A 22,653-nucleotide genomic window follows, 5' to 3' on the forward strand; every position below is an offset into this window, starting at 1 on the left:
AAATTATTTTACATATATAGTTTGGTGCTGAACGTCACGTTGCTATGACGATTACAATGAAAAAGGGAGATAACTCATGAAAGTGTTCACCATGAACGGTTATTGATATTTATAACGTCTGAGCTAGTCTTGTAATGTTTGACAGATCATGACGTGACATCCCATCAGTGTGTATGTATATTCTTTAAAGTTTGTGATTCATGTTGCTTTTATATAATTTATTTGTGGTTGCGTGACTAGCAAACTCAGGGATTCATAAATAATTACTGAAAATGATGCAGTGGGATCAATAACAGACACCGCTAATTGTTCTACGCCAGACATATCATGGTGGTAAACCTCACGATAATAGGAAGCTCGCGCGTGTGATTACTTCACGCTTCCCCAGTTGTGCGTCCATAAGAAATTAAGAAGGCATTTGATGGCACTAATTGCATTATTATCAGTAAGTAAAACTATTAGACCAGTAAATAAATTTAATTTAGATTACATTGATTTTATATTAGATGTATTGCTAGGCAATAATTTTAATTGTATAATTTAGATCTACAAGAAAACCGATGTTATAAACATGTTATTCCCATAGTATTTATCAGTTATGGAATCTGACTAATAAGACTACAAAAAAAAGTTATTATTTCAAAAATGCAATTTCTTTAATCATATTCTAACGTATATCAATCATTATCATACACAGTTCTGTATATATTATTTTCCTTCCTATCAGTTTGTTTTGTCCACTGGTGTCATTAATGTTTTGACAAAATGATGCACATATTTGGTGAAACAAATATTTATTTAAGATATAACAACTTTTACAACTCTGACAGTACAATATCTTGGTCAGTTGATGTCTTTATTTACTGCAGGGCATTATTAAATTTATTCTTTTGCATTTGAACAAGTATTTGTGTTTTGACAGGCAGTCATAAAAGGAGGGTCAAAGTGAGTTTTTCCCCTTCTCAACATGTGGGCTCCACATGAAGGGGAGCTATCTGGAACGGACTAGGAAAGAACAAATCTCACAGGCTATCAATTAGTTATTCTGTGAGACTTTAATTGCTTCTTGGAAGAAAAAATCACCACACCCAATTTTCATACCATCAAACAACAGACACTTTCTGGCACTCCTGGAGTTCTTTGAGGGAGTGTGCATTCTATTCACTTTACACAATGCCAGGGTCTGACTCTTAATTAATATTTCACTTGCTTCCTTTCACTTTCACAACTTCAAACTTTACAGCAGCTCCTAAATTGTGATCTCAAGCTTTGTTTCTTGTTTTGCGAAACTGGGAGATTACAGTGTAACTGACTTAACATTGCCAACTCATTGTTGAAATTCTATTAATTTCTTTCAGAGATCTTTATAAGTGGATTTGACAGTGCTACAATAGCGATGGAGATATCAAGGTCAGATGTGACTGCAGAGCATGCCAAGTTCACACAGGACAGTCACATCCTGAATGACATCGCACAGCAGACTCAGGATGCTGGGATGGGGAAGCTGTCGGAGGAAGAGCTGGTGGAGAAGGTGGAGACGCTCCTCCTGGAAAGGATAAAGAAGGGAGATAAATCTGCTTCCTTTCAGCTCGCACTCTTCTATTTTGAACAGGTGAGAACTTGTATTTTGTCAAGAGGTTTATGTGCTTCAAGTGGAGAACGATGTAGGATATGTATCACAATGTATAATAAGATACGATGTCCGTGCTATAAAACACGTCACAATACATGCTTTCTGAGTAAATTTGTTTGAATACAAAATAAAGCGTATCATGTAAATATTTTTTAGTTAAATATTGCTGTGCATTTGGGAATCATTCAGTGATTCAGTCCTAGCTTTGGTATGATGAGATACAAAACAAATCACCATCTGTTAGGAGGGATTTTTTTTTCAACAGAAGATGATGTGAATCTTCTTATGACTTAAACCAAACAGTATATTGGTGGTTCTAAAAATGTGCTTTTATTTCAAACTTGAATGTGTTCCATTTGAATCTGCTGTCAGATTGATTGTTTTGTGATATAATCCTTGCAATGTTGGCATCAACATCCTGACTTGGTGGTAACAAGAACAACTACTTTCAGGCCCTATATGACAAAGCTCGAGTATATTTTGAGAGATCGAAAGATTTCAACCACCAGTCCCTGTACCAGCTGGGTGTGATGCTGTATGATGGAATCGGTTGTGAACCAGACACAGTAAGTCTCCCATTTTATATTGGTTCTTAAATGTTTTGTTTGTTTCTTGCTTAACACAGCACTCGGCAATAGCCCAGCTGTATAATGGCAGCCTATAACTAACTGAGTCTGTACCTGACATTTTATTGATTGATATTATAAACAACGATCCATGCTGTCTGGGTATTATGACAAGATATCAACTAAGCAGTGATTCTGCTGGAGACAAATGGAATACAGATATAAACATATTGAAAAATTGAAAATAATGTTTAGGACACTTTGGATGACAATCAGTCAGTCAGAATATGAACCAATCTGAAAGCCTGACCAAGTGATTAAGTCTGACCACCAAATCCATTTAGTCGCCTCTTACAATCTCATGGGTTGCTGCCAGCCTGCTTGGTACTTTTTCTATGCCATAATCACACAGGGTTTGGTTCTTAAGATGTGAAAGCAATGATGTACTTCAAGGTCATATGAGTTCATCTGTACTTCAGAAAAAAACAAATTTTTGTCATCTTGGAAACTATTGTTTGCATGTCTGTGTAATACATGTGTGTGTCTCTGCGTGTTGTCTGAGTAATACTGACAGTGGTGGGTGACCTTGCCTGGATGAAACTACCAAGCTGACTGTTGTTCATTTCCTGATGTCGCGTGATTACATTGTCAATCGAGCGGAGACATACAGAACTACTTTAGGGGAATCCTCAATGTCTAAAAGTAATGTTAAAAAAGGATGGTATCATCATACGATTCTGGCTATAAAGAATGCAGGTTTTGAAACCAGACAGATCATATATGTTGGGTCACCGAAATGAAGAGTCCACTCAAAGTATAAGAAATCACTATAGGCTCCACAATGTCGTGTAGGCCACTATGCATCGGGAATGTCAAACTGCATCACCTCAAGCAGTAATCCCCGTCATCAGCAGCTCATCTACCCTTAGTATGGCTCAAACACATGTCCAAAGTTCACAGAACATTTATATTAATCCTTTTCAGAATCAACTTGGTTTGGATTTCTTTCCAGTTCTAGACATACAGGGTGAAACTTCTATTTCAAATGAATGACATTGTCGTAGCTACCATTTTATGGCTTTGTAAAACCAAGGAACGTAACTCCTATGGAATGTCTGGGACGGATAACGTCACAACAAAAACAACACTCCAAATTAGTATAGTTTGCCTTAAACAAGTAAAGTTTTGTGTTTAATAGTGAGTGAGTGAGTTGGGTTTAACGCCGCTTTTAACAGTATTCCAGTTATATAATGTGGGAGGAAAGCCCAAAGTGATGCAGGTCTCAATGTTTACCACTTCGGTGAAACCCACGAGCATGGTTATGGTGCTGACAAACCTTGAAACATAATTGAGGCGAACCGGGATTCGAACCCACAATCATAGGTTTCTGGCGTGTCCAAGGGACGCAACTCTGCACACCGAATCGCAGCGCCTTAGACGACTGGGCCACCCGTGCTCCCTTGTGTTTAATAGGATTGCTCTGGTATGATTTCTGTATCTGTCAATATAAGGATTAAATGTGTTCCACAGAAGCAAGGCGTTGAGTACCTGATGCGCGTAGCAACATCCACGATGCGGCAGGCCAAGCATCTGAAGCATGCTGCTGAGTACAACATCGGCCGCGCCTACTTCCAGGGATACGGGGTCAAGCGACAATCTGATGAGGAGGCAGAGAGGTAGGGGCTCATGACTAAAATATTAAAGGTGCAAGTTAAAGTCGTTGTTTTAAAAGTTGTCCATATTGTCTTCATTGTGAAATGGAGTAATTCCTTTTTAGAAAACCCTTTTTGTATGGTCCATGAGGGAGCATGGGTGTCCCAGATGCCAAAGGCACTGCAATTTGATTTGCAAAGTTGCATCCCTTGGGTACGACAGAAACCTATGATTGTGGGTTTGAATCCAGGTTCACCCTGATTGTTTCTAGGTTGGTCAGCTCCTTAACCATGCTTGTAGGTCTCACTAGAGTGGTAACTATCTGAGACCTGCGCCACTTCAGACTTTTCCTCCCACATAAAGCTGACTCTGGAAAACTGTTCATAAAACCAACTCACTGACTCACTCACTCACTGACTCACATATTAAAGCAGTGTCCGAAATAACTGCCTGCCCACCTGCCCGTGGCTGGTAACTTTTCTGTCGGGCTGCATGAAATTTTCCTCCACCTGCCCAACTGTCATGCAGATAATCTTAAGACGACTTACAATTTCAGTTTTATTATAACTCCTTGTAGATTCTCAAGTGATTGTTTGCATTATTTCAACTGAATCAAGATGCAAGTTGTCTCCTATCTTTTGGCAATTTATTCATGTTTATGATGTCTGAATGCAGGCAGGTAACTTTGAAGATGGGCAGGCAACATTTATGGGTGACCTCACCCGACTGTCTTGTTGGGTTTAAAATTATTTCAAAGTCTGGTCATAATTCATGCTGTCATTTGTGGTCCAGTAACTGACTCCGGCATATTTTGCCACTTCTGCATATTTGGGAGCCAGTGCATTACTCATCAGCTACATCAGACAAGAAGAAAATACATCCTGTACAGTATTAGCAGCTTGGGGAACCTAGTCAGGTCACATTGACCACACAGTGGTGCGTTAATGAATAATCATGACCAAGTTTAGGGTTGAAATAATAAATATTCATAATTCTTCTTTTTTTATCAAACTTAGATTGTATTGGATGAAAACGTTTGATATTAACATATTTAAGAACAAGTCATAAGTTTAGATGTGTGATATTTCTACATGTGGTGGGGTGGCCTAGTGGTTTAAGTGTTCCCTTGTGCGCTGAAGACCCGAGTTTGATTCCCCACATGGTACAATGTGTGAAGCCCATTTCTGGTGTCCCACCGCCTTGATATTGCTGGAATATTGCTAAGAGCGCCATAAACCATACTCACTCATTTTGTTCTAAGCTATTGTAATATATCTGTGTAGCCTTGTTTCGATGATTGTATGACATGATAAAATTTATTGGTGTGGCCGGAATAGAAGTGTGCTAGAAAGTGTCGGCTAGCCAAAACAAATTTTGGTTTCACAAGTTCGCTACTCACTCACCCTACATGTGGATAGCTGGTTCGTATTCCTGCTTGTGACAGATGGTGGCTGCTGGCTGCGGATGATGGGAACCCTACCGCCAGCATCAAGGCACAGACCGTCCTGGGGATGTTCTACTCAAGGGAGGACACTCTGGACCTCAAGAAGGCTTCCTTCTGGCACTCCGAAGCTTGTGGGAATGGCAGTCTAGAATCTCAAGGTCAGACAGTTGTTATTATGTACACACAACACAAATATCAGTTGTCTCTTAAGCAGTGGTGTGTGAAAAAAATTAAATTAATATATATATATATATGTATGTATGTATGTATGTATGTATGTATGTATGTATGTATGTATGTATGTATGTATACACACACACACATATGGGTTGTAGATGGATTGTAGTATGCTTTGTTTGTTGCTTAACGCCACACTCAGCAATATTCCAGCTATATAATAGCGGTCTGTAAATAATTGAGTCTGGACCAGACAATTCAGTGACTGACATCATGAGCCAAGTCAGCTAGCCTGATCACCCGATCCCATTAGTCGCATAGTCGCCTTTACGGCAAGCATGGGTTGCTGAAGACCTATTCTACCCCGGATATTGTAGTGTGCACCCCTGGTATCAAATTTAATGCAGTCTTTGTATGCTGATATTATTTTTTTCCAGTGCTAGAAAAGAAGAAATATTTTTTGTCCATGGCTTGATTGATACAAACATTTTGGAACTATAGTGCTGCTTATGTTAGAATTAGCAAATAAACTGATCTTGTGTGATTTTTTTTATTGTTGCGGCTGCTGCAGGTGCACTGGGAGTGATGTACGAACATGGCATTGGAGTCAAGTACGATCAGGACTCCGCCTACATCTGCCTGAAGGAGTCCTCCGACCGGGGCAACGTCTACGCAATGGGCAACCTCATCTCCCACTACTACCGCCGCAAACTCTACACCAAAGCTGCCGACCTCTCATCCAAGTATGATATACACATACTAATTTATACCCTCAATTAAACCATGGAAACGGTTCTTTAATTCAGGTATATAAGATAGCTAAACGATAAATCACAAAGAACAATGAAGAACGAGGCATGGTTTATTTCACAATATAACATATTTTTTCATGACGTCATGTCTGGAGATTCGAACATATGCTCAAAATTTGATGAGGTCGTAAATTGGACAATGCTATTCTAAAGATGTTAGTGAGTTATCCCCTTTAGATGTATTTGGGCATTGCAGATAAACGCAATGGCCAAAGCATCCAAAGAGGGAGACATATGGCATATTGCAAACAGCGGAACATATATGTTGAGCCCCTCTAGCTATGTATGTATATCAGTACTAAATTTCATGACAGTTTCTACAAAAATGACTGAATAAAGGCCATAAATAGGTTTCTCAACATGTCTGTCATTACAGATTTTTGAATTACGACCTTGCTTTGACCTTTGCACTTTGACCTTACTGAAAGCTGAAATCTCTTATGACCAATACCCAGCCCTTTATTTTCACAATATGTTGAAATTTGGTACATGTGGAGTTAGTAGTGGGCTCAACTCGCTTGTTTTATTTTTCGGGATACTTTAAATTTTGACCTTTATTTGACCTTCACACTTTAATCATGCTCCTACTTTCTCTTATATTTCATTTCCTCGCGCAGTGAACATTATGTTCTCAGAACCGCTAGACCAATCAAGCTGACTTCACATGATTGTTCCCACCAATTATGAAAACTGAATAGGTTCAAATCTGATTTTACATATGGCCACAACGGCAGCCATATTGAAAAAGATATTGATGGCCAATATTCAGCAACTGTTTTAAAATTAATAAAATTGGGCATGTGTGTAGTTTTATGTGGGATTTAACACACATTTGAACATCAACGCTGACCGCATCTTTTGTGGAATGTCTGTACGCCGTCTTTGTTGACAATTTAGACTGTTGACTACATGTCTAGATGAGCTACAGTGCTGTGGCAGCAGTAGATTTAACAACAAATTTGTATATAGCCAGCAGGGCTTGCTCTTTTCAAAAAGTTACTGGCCCCTCTCCAAACTGGCCTACAACTAAACATAGTGACTGTGTTACCCAGGAGAACTCTGAAAATTTTAGAACTCTTTTCACCCCCCAAATGTTTTTTCCTGCACTCTATGATTAAATCTTGGCTTCCATTTGCCTCATTTTGTGGCAATTTATGAGCGAATATGGATGTTGTTATTGTACAGAACATTACAGAATGGCAGCCGGTTGTCATTCTACCAAGATGATCGGGATATATCTTTCTGTGAGTTAACAATTCACACGACCTCATCCCCCACCTAAATTTTTTTTATCGAAATGACATAATTCACTAGCAGTGTCCAATTGAAGAAATTAAACATACACATAGAACGGGTGAAATTTTGACAAACCAGATGGGTCATCTACTTACATTTCAGCAAGCCCTTTGCAATTTTAACTGGCCACGGGCCAACAGGGCAGCAGTTAAATCAACCCCTGTGTGGCACTATTTTTATATACATGTTGATTTCCCATGCCATATTTTTGACAATAATGTTATTGAAAATGTATTGACTAAATATTTATGTCCAATTTTCAGAGTAGCCATGTTGGAAGATATACAACTTATCGCACAAGAGACAGAGTGCCTGCCAGCTTTCATTTCTAAGGGTATTGCCTTGGCCAGTTTCTACCATGGTCGTTGCCTGCACGAGGGGCATGGAATCAAACAGAACATACAGCTAGCTCAGCAATACTACTCCAGGGTAAGATGGCATGGGTTTAAACATCGTAGTGCCACACCAGTGTCCCTCCCCACTGGAACCTGTATGATAGATGTAGTGCTACAGTTGCCGTGTGGAACCTGTATGATGGATGTAGTGCTACAGTTGCCGTGTGGAATGTGATGGCACATGGTCCTGTGTAGTCATCTTCCCGAGGATAAGGCTTAGACTGATTGTTAAAGTCCAGTTTCCACCCTTGCCGAACTAGGCCGGAATTTGCAGGCTCGATTGTAGCACCACCAGTTGCCATTATGAGTTATGTCCCTTCTATGTCCTTCCTATTGACCAATCAGATTTAATCTCTCATATCACTTGCATTTGCTGCAAACAAAATGGCAGCGCCCAGTCAGGACAGGTCTCACCCTCAAATCACTTGAGCGCCTTGATTAAAAACATATGGTACATATCCCTTACAAATCCTGCATTTGACCGAAATCTAAATGTTGAAATCTATGTTGACTACAAACCAGATTGTTTATTACACAATTTTTATTTGATTATGCATAGACTCGTTTGTCCAGTCAGATAACTTCCTTGCCTCGGGATGATTGTGTTCAGTGAACAGGTCACAAATCAGGTAAAGATAAGCAACCTACATCGCGGTAAATAATTGGATTGGTGACCGTGTTCGGTAGCTTGACTCTTGAGAATCTCTACGGCTTTGGTCCTGTCCCACACTGAAGCACATGTAACACATGTGGTGTCTCCTTAGGCAATTGAGCTTGTTCAAAACATGCACTGAACTGGGTTTACAATGAATTGTGCCTAATTCCGTATGCTTTTATTTCAGTCGTACCAGTTCGACCCTGATATATGTGCTCGGCTCCAGAATGTGACACAACATGGGGGGATATAGACTTGCTTCACCTCAACACCATCAGGCTGTCAGCTGTGATATTATCTGAGAGTTGTCTCCTGGAGATCTCCAAACCTTCTATTGCTGCCTTCATCTTGTTAGTTAAAGCTGTGTTTTGTGCAGCAATACAATCAGATTTCATGCAAAGTTTGCTGAATGCTTAATTGATCACTGAATAAAGTAAGTCATTTATTAAAACCTATACTTGGTATGTTGATAATAAATATATTTTAAAAATATTTTTTTATTAAAAAAACGCTTTCCTGTGAATGTCTTCAAGAACCATTATCCACAGTGTGTATTGATCTCCTTATAAGTACAGTGTGCAACTTTGTCCACTAGTCCGAATCCTGTATCTAGTGCAATTCTGTACGGTCTGGTAAGATCAGTTAATAAATGCCATATAACATTATCTACTGATAATGATGCTGAGAGCAAAGATTGGAGCAAAGGTTTTGGTACAGACTGTAAGTACATTATCATAATTATTGTATATGCCTGTTAAAGTTTCTGCTCCCTCGAACAATGATCAATGATTTAGAAAGCATGCCCCTACACCAGTCACTTAAAGCAATCCAAATAGTTACCTTTTATTATAGATATTCATCTTTAATATCTTTCATAATATGCCACACTGCTGGGAACCAAACTCTTCCATGATGTTAACGCTGTTATAACCATGAGCTTGCAATTTTTTATTGATGATGTTTCAATTTAAGTTGTGTTCACTAACATTCAGCTGTTTCAATGTTATTTACATTGAGGAAACAATTACTCGGACAGATCAGTTTCATATGTTTGCTATTTACCCACTGAAACCACTTTTCGTAATATCCCCAATTCAGAATCCAAATCCGGAGTAGTGCCATTTAGCCCAGTATTACGGACTTCTGTCTGGAGATTGTTATATACATTATTTATTACTTGTTATTTATCATGACTTGTGTAAACTGTGATAGTGACTCCATGTGCCTTGAACTGCTGATGTGAATGCTTCTACCCTGTTACCATCATTGTTTACCAACATGTTTATATGTGACTCAGTCCTTTACTGAAAACGGAAATAAATCCTATTTATGAATTTGAATGTTTGTTTTTGTGTTACTAAGAAATTTGCCTGTGACACTGGAAAAGGTGGACTTAGCAACTGTCATTTGTAACAGGGTGAGGGTGAGGGTGAGGGTGAGGTGTGTGTGTGTGGTGGTGTGTGTGTGTGTGGTGGTGGTGGTGTGTGCATGTGTGTGGTGGTGTGTGCATGTGTGTGGTGGTGTGTGCATGTGTGTGGTGGTGTGTGTGCGTGCATGTGTGTGGTGGTGTGTGCATGTGTGTGGTGGTGTGTGCATGTGTGTGCATGTGTGTGGTGGTGTGTGCATGTGTGTGGTGGTGTGTGCATGTGTGTGGTGGTGTGTGTGCGTGCATGTGTGTGGTGGTGCGTGCATGTGTGTGGTGGTGTGTGCATGTGTGTGGTGGTGTGTGTGTGTGTGGTGGTGGTGGTGTGTGTGTGTGTGTGGTGGTGTGTGCATGTGTGTGGTGGTGTGTGCATGTGTGTGGTGGTGTGTGTGTGTGCATGTGTGTGGTGGTGTGTGCATGTGTGTGGTGGTGTGTGTGCGTGCATGTGTGTGGTGGTGGTGGTGTGTGCATGTGTGTGGTGGTGGTGTGTGTGTGTGTGCATGTGTGTGTGTGGTGGTGTGTGCATGTGTGTGGTGGTGTGTGTGTGTGGTGGTGGTGTGCGTGCATGTGTGTGGTGGTGGTGTGTGTGTGCGTGCATGTGTGTGTGTGGTGGTGGTGTGTGTGTGTGGTGGTGGTGTGCGTGCATGTGTGTGGTGTGTGCATGTGTGTGTGTGGTGGTGTGTGCGTGCATGTGTGTGGTGGTGGTGTGTGTGTGCGTGCATGTGTGTGTGTGGTGGTGTGTGTGCGTGCATGTGTGTGGTGGTGGTGTGTGTGTGCGTGCATGTGTGTGGTGGGGATGTGTGCGTGTGTGTGTGTGTGTGTGTAACATGTACTGGGGGAGCATAAAATATTGTTACGCAAAATGCGTGTGTGTGTGGTGCGTCTGTCTTGGGACCATAATTTGCTCCCCTCTCCCCTTTTTATGTAACATTATTTTAGGCTACCCCAGCACATGTCAGACTCCCCCTCCATATAATAAATCACCAGTCCCTAAACAAATAATGTTCAAATTATTTTTTTCTTGTTTGAAATAAAAGAAGTATTTTTTTCATTCCCCCATATAGTTGTGAAAATGTTTGGCGATCCCCTTTCGCTGTCCTTTTGATGACCACCCCACCCCCAATAAGTTGACCATGGCCAGTCCTATGTCAACATTCTTCAACCTGAGTTCACCCATTACAAATGAAGCGGACATAAAATATTATGAGATATCTACACAATGCATGACGGTTTTTCCATCGAAGCCCCGTTGGCATCGTTTTTTCACTGAAAGATCTAGCTTGTTGAAAATGCTCGGCAGAAAGAACTAAAGTTACGTAGTCTATTGTAGCCGTCAGTCACGGCAACACTTCCCTTTCTTCAACAAGAAAACTCTAGACTAGCCTATCTAACATTCGCAAACGCTGTCTTGGACCATATAATATCGTTCCTTGACCTGTAACAATGATTTCACGGAATGACAACTCTCAGCCAATAAATAAAAGAAGGTTTCATTTAAATTTAATCACATGTGTCGGATGTGATTTAAATGTTCATGCCAGTAGCTTCCAGAGCTAAGCATTTTCGCTTTCACGCACCGCTGTCTCCCTCGCTGTGACGTGTTTAGTGACGTTATCTCCCTGACGTCATCACTCTGTGTGCATCGATGACGTAGAACGTAAACATCCTGTTTAATATTATTGTACACTTGAATCATCGGATGCAGATTTATTAGTTAGTCTTGAATCATCGGATGCAGATTTATTAGTTAGTCTTCCGTTATTGTGTCTTCCTCAACTCCACATGAAGTTCCACCACCATGTCTTTCTATGATAAAGATAGAAAGGTGAGACTACGCCTAAGTTTTGAGCCAAAGGAACGATTTCCGGAGAAACTTTTTGACGTGGCAAACGACAACTTCCTGATCAAGTGGGGGTTCAGTGGGGAATCTGTGGTTGTAGATCCCGAGGAATTTGAAGCCAATGTCCTGAAGTGTTACCCTGGATTTCTACAGATTTCATCTTTTGCTAATCTTCGGAGACTTTTCAGACAATATGCCTTTTACTGGAAGATTAACAATGATGAAACCTTTGAGTTTTCCCATGAATTCTTTGTGCGTGGTCACCCACACCTTTTGGAGGAGATTGTGACAAGACGTAAAACTTTCTCCCATCGATTCTATAACCCACAAACTGAACGTCCAAAAGCCTCAACGCTACAACTGACATCTACCCCGTTGAATAAACAAAGGACGTCCTTGAGAAGATCTACACTGGAAGCAAAGGTTTGTACTCGCCGATATCCGGAAGAAAGCGACACCTCCTTGAGATCGACAGAGGATGAATCTCACGAACAGCTTCTTACACCGTCTTTCCCCGCATCAGGTACCGCCCCCACCCCGACCAGGAAGTCAGAGTACCGAGAAAGACCAAAGCTAGACCCAGCTGTTTTGGACGTGTATGCCCGCAATGAACTGACAGAAGACGAAATATTGATGCTTTTGAAGCGCCGTGATACGATGCTTGGTCGGCTTGAACGCCCCGATCAGCCCGAGACCCCGGGGTGGGGCTGTGAGTGGATGTTCATGTTCTGGGATGTAGAGGGCAGTGAGCCTGAAGCCTGGACATGCCAAGCTGTGCCACACAGCAGGGAAGATCTGGATTGTAACGTTTTTTGTGAAGGAGAGGTGGGTATTGGTCTACATGAAATGATACCACTACGAACTCTCGACCAGTGTCCAGTTACGCAGACTGACCCGATAACTGTTACTGCTAGTCATGTATCAGGGTCAGGTGTCGCAGTGTCCACGACTGGAATGACCTCCCCCTGCTGTTCCTGCAGGTGCCACATGGAGGGCGAGAATATACCGCCTAGAGAAACAGCTAGCCTATAGATGTATTACATATTTTTACATGGATTTCTGGAGGCTCTGAACATGGATGCCAAGAACAACCAAACAGAAGAACTTTGAATATATTGATGCATTAATAATCTGATTTCTACAACCAACCTCTAGAGGCTGAAATATGTGACACAGAGACTCATGTGAACGGCCAGTTATAAATGTGATATACAGACACCATAACCTACACATTTAGAATGTAGGTGTTTAACCTGTACCTTAAACCTTACCCCAAAATGCAAATGAATATATTTCAATTGTTTACAGTTATTCTCCCCACTACCAATTTGACCCCAAGCTGTGCGAGCAGGAGTGTCTCGGTTACTATGTTCATTGTTATCGTATTTAACTATATATATATATAATCTGAATGTGTATGTTTATCCATCTTTCTGTGAATGTTAACAAAGTGTTGGCACAGAATTCACTACATTACGTTTTTTCGAGCATTATAGTGTTATTTAATTCTTTCATTACTGACAAATGCTGACACTGTCATAAAACTCAGAATAATGGGCCACAATCCCATATTCATGATTTAAAACCCCCAAAAGCGCCTTATCCAAAAATGGGATGTTCCACTGAAGGAGACGGATGCCTTATTTGAATTGCTTATGTAGCGACGAGTCCAAAATTTTACCCGATTTCCTTTAAATCTCTAAGTAAATGGTAATATATGTGGCTTCAGGCATCCATTTCGTTGTGATAGGATTCATATCTCGATATTGACGTCCCGAAAAACACACTCGAAAACATTTCCAGTAGTAGCTCAACTAAACATCTTTAGTACATCGGTGTCAGCAAAACAACCTGTGCATTGATATGTCTTGCACATGCAGAGTATTGTAAATTTATGTTCCTACATTTTTACACCGTATATCTACTGTGTCTTTATTGATGCATGGTCTGACGATAAGATACTGTATCGTGGCACAGAGTGTCGTGATGTACCGGGCGGTGATCGTTACAACACAGGGGTCGATTTAACTGCTGGCCTGTTGGCCCGTGGCCAGTTAAAATTACAAAGGGCTTGCTGAAACATAGAGTAGATGGCCTATCTGGCTAGTCAAAATTTCACCCCTTCTCATTGTATATTTTCTTTTTTAAATGGATCATCTCGGTAAAATGACAACCGGTCGCCATTTTGAAACGTCTTTATTTACCCATAAATCGCCATGAAATGAGGCAAATGGAAGCCAAGACTTAATCTCGGAGTGCAGGAAAAAACGTTCTAAAATTCTAAAAAGTCCTGCTTGATGCTAGCCCCCTCAGGCTCGGCCACTTCCTCGCCTCCACCATTTAGTTGAAGGCCAGTTAGTTTGGAGAAGGGGCAGTCACATTTAAAAGGACCGGGCCCTGCTGGTTACATGCCAGTATGTTGTTAAATCGACCCCTGTCATCATTAGTCACTGATACCGCCCGAAAGTGTATCCAGGGTGGTGATGGATGTGTTCAGCTGTTCATGACACTATGAAGATATAATGCAGAGCATATATACATAGATCTAAGTATAATTGCTTTATGGGTGTTAATTAAAATATAATAAACCCAATCCAATTTCGTATTTTCATTCCCAGATGTATATTGTTTGTTGAGGTCAAATCAAGTAGGAGTATGAATCCAGAATTTTACCACAGGGCTTTAGTTTTACCAGTGATGAATATAGAGCTATAACAACAGGTATGCAGGTATGAATGCTTCCCAAGGATTGCCTGTCACAGACTTGATTCGCTGTGCAGAGTAGCCTCCCTTGGGTACGCCAGGAACCTATGATTGTGGGTTCAATTCCGGGCCCGCCCCGTTTATGTTTCTAGGGTTGTCAGCACCATACCCGTCGTGCTTGTGGGTTTCACCAAAGCGGTAAACGTTACACCTGTATCACTTCGGGCTTTCCTCCCACAATGAGTTGACCGTGATATAACTGGAATACTGTTCAAAGCGGCGTTAAAAACCAACTCACTCACTCAAGTAATATGAAGGAAACAATGTTGTTAGCTGCGATAAATGTGATTGTGAAAGGTAATTAACGACGATGAATAATGAATGTCTGTTTCAAAGTTGAGTTTAACCCAAATCACTCACTCACTCACTCACTCACTCACTCACTCACTCACTCACACATACACTTGATTATTATTTTTATGTACAGGCTGCCGTTATAAGATTAAATGTCGCTGACTGCGGCGTAAAACTACACTTACATCACTGTGGTATGACCGGAAATGTGTATATATTTGCCTGCTCGTATGCTCACTAAACAAAGGAACTAATGTTAGGAAGAGGAGTGGAAAGAAAAAACAAAGGTTTCATGTCGGCCCTGTTAAAAAATCATGACGTCATTCGTTTGCAGCAGCTAGCAGCTGTTGATCACTCACTCTGATGCACCCGCGATCTTGTGTCATCGTAGTCGGCGGCATGGGGCGTTGTTCATCAATCACTGGTTTGTCCCACCCACCTTGATTCCTGAAATGCCGTGCTGATATGGCTGGCTCACTCACTCACTCACTCACTCACTCACTCAACCACCAACCCACCCACTAACTCACTCACTCACTCACTCACTCACTCAACCACTCACTCACTCAACCACCAACCCACCCACTAACTCACTCACTCACTCACTCATCCACCCACCCACGCACTCACTCACTCACTCACGTTATATACTGTTACAATGTGTATGGCGTCTTTCGTTGTTTTTTACGCCGCACTCAGCAATATACGGCGGTCTGTAAATAATCGAATCTCTTGTCAGACAATTCAGTGATTGACATTATGAGCATAGCTGTTTGTTTGTTTGTTTGTTTGTAGTTTAACGCCACACTCAGCAATATTTCAGCTATATGACGGCGGTCTGTAAATAATCGAGTCTGGACCAGACAATCCAGTGATTGACATCATGAGCATCGGTTCACGCAATTGGGATACGACATGTATCATCCAAGTCAGCGAGCCTGATCACCCGATCCCGTAAGTCGCCTCTTACGATAGGCATAGTCGCCTTTTACAGCAAGCGTGGGTGAGACCTATACTAACCCGGATCTTCACGGGTATAAGAGTTGTGGATTTCATTTTCAGTTGATAAGGCTTCTACACTCTATCCGCCGCTTTGCACGAAGTAGAAAATGATATCAAGACGTCAATGATAAAATACACCTTTTCACTCTCAACATTATAATTCCTATCACGGTCATCGTAGTATAGGAACTTTTTTAACCATGTTAATCTCTTCAGTTGCATTGATTTTTCGATTTTACATTAACGTACAAAGAAACCATTATAATTAAACTTGCATTTTTTATAACCAAACAAGGAAGAAAAGGTCACCCCACCATTGCCTTGATGTGAGTGAGTGAGTATGGTTTTACGCCGCTTTTAGCAATATTCCAGCAATATCACGTCGGGGGAAACCAGAAATGGGCTTCACACATGGTACGCATGTCGGGAATCGAACCCGGGTCTTCGGCGTGACGAGCGAACGCTTTAACCACAGGGCTACCCGACCGCCCCGCCTTGATGTGAAGAAATGTCGTTTGATATACTGAAATCAGCAATTGGACTCATTGATTACACTGCGTTTGTGACATCACGAAAATCTAGCAATTAGGATACGATTACATGCATGAACCAAGTCAGCGAGCCTGACCACCCGATCCCGTTAGTCGTCTCTTACAACAAGCATAGTCGCCTTTTACGACAAGCATGGGTCCCTGAAAACCTATTCTCTACCCGAATCTTCACGGTTCGTAAATGCTTATAGATCTGACGCTACCTAAAGTAAGCTTAAAACAGTGGGTTCAAGGTCTTTTCACTCCCATACACAAACTTAACATTGTTTATATATTAACAATAATTCTATCAAAATTGATCTCGAATGTTTGCCAGGGAGCCCTTGTCTTGTACATATCCGCCCACTGAGACTCTGCAAGTTGGATGTGTAGGTAATATTTAACTGCGGCAATTCAACTCGGGGTCACAGTTCAACATAGACTCGTATTTTATCGCTTCGAGTGTGTCGTGATTAAATTCGGGGACATGGGAACGCGAGAGCACTGATATACCTGGACACCCTCCTTCCCTACAGGTAGGTAAGTAATTACTTATATTTCCCTTGTACTTTGCCTGATTAAAACTTGCTTGTGTATGTTGTTTCTATAATATAGTGTTGAAAACATTTAATCTGGTATTCGACACCGGCTGTATGGTTGCCTATCCCATATGTTGGGTATTAATGGTGATAGTGAAACAGATGCGTTGTTTTCTGTGCGGCGTTAGTCCGAATACCATTTGTGACGTTTGTGACCATTTATAAGCATAGAATCAATACTTCTAACTCATGATTAGTTCACGGGGTACAACTGCCTGGGTATTGTTTCATCTCGTGATATTAAGTTTCGATAATCATAGTAGTACGTGACTTGAAGGTTTTTTCATGATGTTGACTGTATCCCAATAATCCAAGATATTCACCCTGTAAACACACACACACGCGCACACACGCACACGCACAAAAACACATACTCGCGCACACAAAAACAACACACACGCACAAAAACACACGCACAATCACACACACACACACACACACACACACACACACACACACACACACACACACACACACACACACACACACACACACACACACACACACGTTGTCTATGCTTACACATCCATGCAAATTTATCCGGCTTCTAGTCCACATCACCATGTCCTAATCATTCCTAAAATAACCAGAGAAAAATATCAGTCGTTGAGATATGAAAATGTAAAGGAATCTAAGAAATTGTCTGTAACCGCCCTTCACTACGTTCTGGCTGACAAGCGCCATTACTCATCTATAAAACACAGCCTGGCTATGATATACAATACGTTTCTGCATGTTCTGATTATACTTTCAAACGTATGTTTATTATTTACTTCACAAAAGTTCATCATGCACAGATTTAGGCATGTTCTTTACATGGCGTGGAGGGAAACATGCAGATTGAGTAAAGGGACCCACGGCTCTTCACACAGCCGACCCGTGAAGATCCGGGGTAGAATAGGTCTTCAGCAACCCATGCTTGCCGTAAAAGGCGACTATGCTTGTCGTAATTGGCGACTAACAGGATCGGGTGGTCAGGCTCGCTGACTTGGTTGATGCATGTCATCGATCCCAATTGCGTGGATCGATGCTCATGTCAATCACTGGATTGTCTGGTCCAGACTCGATTATTTACCAACCGCCGTCATATAGCTGGAATATTGCTGAGTGCGGCGTAAAACAACAAACAAACTTTAGAAGATGCAGGATGCCACTAATGATAAGACAAGTGGATGGTGAGTGTTTCGGTGAAGGCTGGACGTTGCCAATCACTTGTTTCAGAATGATCTTAGAACCTTCGACAGGTCGCGGTACAGTTGAAACACAGTGGACCACCCAGCCGGGCAAAAGAAAGTATCCCTTTTATGATTTTACCCCAAAATTACAAACGTTATGAAAATCTTCGCAGGCTGAAAACGGCCAACGAAACACCACGAATCGCCATGTCGTGTTTGTTAAATATGTAGCCACCATCAAACACCGGTGTGTACGTTTTTTTCTGCATAGCTGTTATCGTGTCATTACAGAGATTTAGGCATGTGTGTCACTAACCCAGGATCAACATTAACTATTTTCTACCACAGGTTTCGATATGGTCAGGCTGCATATATAACACATCACAAAAGAAAGTGGGATACTGATCAACCCCGACTAAAGAGGTTCGGGTGGTCTGGCTCGGTGACTTGGCAATCAGCCTACTTGGTCATTGGTTTGTCTTGCCCAACCTTGAGTACTTATAGGCTGCTGCGGTAAAGCTAGAATATAAAACGGCCTTCACTCAGAAACAAACGCGTATCATGTTGCTTGAAATAAGACGAGAAAAAATAATTAGTAAATATGAATTATTCATGTCCCTTCAGGTGATGAAACACGGATTATGAAAGCTGAATGTTACGTTTTATCATAACCCCGTGCATTTTTAATCTTATTTAGCGGAGGACCCTCATATTATGAGCTGGCTTTAACTGTTTTACCTGTACCGTGTACTGAAAATACTTCTCAGATAGATGTAAACGTAAGAGTGAGTTGGGTTTAACGCCGCTTTTACCAGTATTCCAGTTATATCGCGGCGTGTCAGCTTAATGTGGGAGGAAAGCCCGAAGTGATGCAGGTCTGAGACGTTTACCACTTCAGTGAAACCCACGAGCACGGGTATGGTGCTGATAAACCTAGAAACATAATCGGAGCGAACCGGGATTCGAACCCACAATCATAGTTTTCTGGCGTGCCCAAGGGACGCAACTCTGCACAGCGAATCGCGGCGCCTTAGACGATTGGGCTACCCGTGCCCCCTTAAACGTTAGACAATATATTGTCAAAATATTAACCTTATTGTTTTATGTATTGTCTTCCATAGTTTATTTTTATTTTTTCTTAAATAACCACGTTTCACCTATTGTTGTTGGCATGTATGGCAATGTGCCTGTCCTGCGGACATCAACAACAACAACAAACAAAACGGCGAGGCCTAAGCACACTTTTCGACAGTAGTGTTTTATTTACATAAATAGTTTCATTTTTTTTTTTATCAAACGATCATTTTGGCTCGGACGAAGGTCACGTTGAAGGTTTGATGAGATACCAGTTACTAATCTCGTATAACTAAAGTTGGTGTTTCGGGTGGAAGTTGCACGCCCACATTGACAAGTATCCCGACAACGGGGACAATGGGGTAGGCTAAACGAGGGCGGGGTCATTTCATCGGTGACGGGGGAAATCAGATTACTTTGTGTTATCTCATGTTTTATAGTTGTGTCGGTGTCATTGGTCTTACAGTATCAGTCCTTGGTGTAAAGCACTACTTCGGCCCTGAAAGTATTCTCCGTGAATCAGAAAAACAACCCCCGTGTTATAACTTCATGAACTCGTCACGTCACTTGGAACTCCTACGGGCATTAGTATGGTGTCTTGTCACTTGTATAATAGTTTGTTTGTTTGTTTGTTGTTTACACCGCACTCAGTAATATGTCAGCTGCATGACGGCGGTCTGTAAAAAAAAAATCGAGTCTGGACCAGACAATCCAGTGATTGGCATCATGAGCATCGACCTCCGATGGGATACGATGACATGCGTCAACCAAGTCAGCGAGCCAGACCACCGAATCCCGTGTTAGTCGCCTCTTACGACAAGCATATAGTCGCCTCATACGGCAAGCATGGGTTGCTGAAGACCTATTGTACCCCGGTTCTTCACGGGTACTTGTATAATGGAAGTAAAGTGAAGTCCAAATGCATGGTTGCAGCCAGAAACAGCTCGCATCCTTGCTTGCTGATATTTATATGGAATAACTGGGCCCCAATCCACAAAGTGGAATAATCTTAAATCCGCACTTAATAATTAGGTGTAGTGAAGAGGTAGTGTCAAATGTACTGGAAATCCTTTTAATATTTATTTGGGATGGAAAGCGTCACAAAATTGAATGATGTTGATATGGGATTAAAAATGGTACATATAATATCTTTTTGTAAATATATCAAAGTTGAATGGATACAAACACTCTAACTTTTGCAATTCTTTTTGAAAAGAAGAGGTGAAAATTAAAGTTGGGCAAAAGATCCTCAAACTGGAAGAATTCATGGCACTGCCTATTTAATGATATTGGTTTGTTTATTGAATGGATTAGGAAGGGATCATCCAGGATATCATTTCTAACACTGGCGATTTGAATCTCTTATTCGCTTTAAGAAGAATTTAATCCAAACAAACTTATTTCCTGTATTTTAAATTTTACATTATATACTGAAAAATGGCTTCACTTTTTGAAAGATACATCCAGGATACAGAATTGAAGATTTAAATTGCAACTTGCTTACAAACATAGTCAACGAGTCTGATCGTCAGTTTCACTCAGTGTGTAAAAATCAAGGCATATAAACAGACAACCTTCAGTTGGCGGAGGGAATTCACTAAAGGTGACTGACTATCTGATGACTTGGTAATAGATTTGCAATGATAAAAAACATTACTATTGAGAATAAATCTAGAAAATTGATTCACAGAATCCTCACAACAAAATCAATTTTAAATAAAATAGTCTTTAGTAAAATAGTGAAATAGAAACTGTCTAAATAGAGTTATAAGATATAAATTAGAAACACCTTTTCTTCCTAAACTGCCGGGCAAATGAAAACTACACGTGAAATCGGGATTTGTCCAAACGTTATAAAAATGCACATGCAGAAATGATATAAAATGCAATGGATGATGGCCAAAACATCACAGGAAATCAAAAAGCGCACAAAATACACTATGTTTAACAGCACTCTCTGGGGTGGCCTTGACCAATGAACATCGACTTCGAAGACGGCACAGGCCAAGGGCAGTATAACGCTGTCAGATCCATGTCTGGCAGAGAGAGCGTTGTTGATGACGAAAGCAGATTCTGCTTATTCTATAATGATGGTCAAGCTCGGGTTTATCGTCTCACGGGGGAACGATTGGCACCAGGCTGCATTCAGGAAGTGAATCAGAATGCTGGCTGTGGGGTGGTTGGGGAGGAATTTGTTGCAACCATCTGACGAGACTTGTCATCATCCGTGGCGATTTCAACGGCGAGATCTGCAAGGATGACGTTCTTAAACCTGTGGTTTGTTTGTTTGTTTAACGCCACACTCAGCATTATTCCAGCTATATGTCGGCGGTTTGTAGATAGTCGAGTCTTGACCAGACAATCCATTGATTGATAAAATGAGCACCGATCCACGCAATTTGGATACGATGACATACATCAACCAGGTCAGCGAGCCTGACCACCCGATCCCGTTAGTCGCTTCTTACGACAAGCATAGTCTTCTCACACGACAAGCATGGGTTGCTGACGACCTATTCTAACCTGTATGTTGTATACGGGGGTTTACATGTATGTTGTAAACGGGGGTTTACATGTATGTTGTATACGGGGGTTTACATGTATGTTGTATACGGGGGTTTACACGTAAGCTGTATACAGAGATTTGCATGTTTGCTGTATACGGGGGCTTACATGTATTTTGTATACGGGGGCTTACATGTATGTTGTATACGGGGGTTAACATGTATGTTGTATACGGGTATTTGCATGTATGTTGTATACGGGGGTTTACATGTATGTTGTATACGGGGGTTTACATGTATGTTGTATACGGGGATTTCATGTATGTTGTATACGGGGATTTCATGTATGTTGTATACGGGGGTTTATTGTATGTTGTATACGGGGAGTTACACGTATGTTGTTTACGGGGATTTACATGCATGGTGTATACGGGGGTTTATTAAATGTTTTATACGGGGATTTACATGTATGTTGCAGACAGGGATTTATTGAATGTTGCAGACAGGGATCTATTTACGTGTATGTCGTATACGTTGATTTACATGAATATTGTATACGGTGATTTACATGTATGTTGTATACGGGGGGTTATTGCATGTTGTATACGGGGATTTATTAAATGTTTTATACGGGGTTTTATTATATGTTGTATACAAGGATTTACATGCATGTTGTATACGGGGATTTACACGTATATTGCATACGGGGATTTACATGCATGTTGTATACGGGGGTTTACATGTATGTGGTATACGGGGATTTACATGTATGTTGTATACGGGGATTTACATGTATGTTGTATACGGGAATTTATTAA

General features: G+C 41.1%; 2 protein-coding genes across 3 annotated transcripts in view; both read left to right on the forward strand.

Annotated features, from left to right (window-relative positions):
• Positions 1-62: 62 nt before the first annotated feature.
• On the forward strand, positions 63-9,965 carry LOC124121750 (LRP2-binding protein-like). Its single transcript, XM_046484807.2, has 8 exons — positions 63-171; positions 1,359-1,612; positions 2,086-2,199; positions 3,730-3,875; positions 5,297-5,454; positions 6,045-6,216; positions 7,845-8,010; positions 8,819-9,965. Exons 2-8 carry the CDS (start codon positions 1,397-1,399, stop codon positions 8,882-8,884), a joined length of 1,038 nt encoding a protein of 345 aa, XP_046340763.1. The 5' UTR covers positions 63-171; positions 1,359-1,396; the 3' UTR covers positions 8,885-9,965.
• A 6,970-nt stretch (positions 9,966-16,935) lies between these two features.
• Positions 16,936-22,653, forward strand: part of LOC124121745 (chitin synthase chs-2-like) — a 75,768-nt gene continuing 70,050 nt past the window's right edge. Inside the window, exon 1 of one of the 2 annotated variants that reach the window (XM_048402603.1) lies at positions 16,936-17,019. The gene's annotated coding sequence lies outside the window, so the exon portion shown is untranslated. Of the gene's footprint in view, positions 17,024-22,653 lie in introns of both variants that reach the window. The other variant, XM_048402602.1, reaches the window with a different exon arrangement.

The sequence above is a fragment of the Haliotis rufescens genome, unplaced genomic scaffold (genome assembly GCF_023055435.1).
Source record: "Haliotis rufescens isolate VD_foot unplaced genomic scaffold, xgHalRufe1.0.p SCAF_27, whole genome shotgun sequence".
Taxonomy (NCBI): Eukaryota; Metazoa; Mollusca; class Gastropoda; order Lepetellida; family Haliotidae; genus Haliotis; species Haliotis rufescens.

Bases quoted from the DNA above. Each gene is read 5' to 3' on its own strand.
- LOC124121750 (XM_046484807.2), top strand. From the start codon at position 1,397: ATGGAGATATCAAGGTCAGATGTGACTGCAGAGCATGCCAAGTTCACA. The intron at 1,613-2,085 runs GTGAGAACTTGT...AACTACTTTCAG, and splicing joins CACTCTTCTATTTTGAACAG to GCCCTATATGACAAAGCTCG. The intron at 2,200-3,729 runs GTAAGTCTCCCA...TGTGTTCCACAG, and splicing joins TCGGTTGTGAACCAGACACA to AAGCAAGGCGTTGAGTACCT.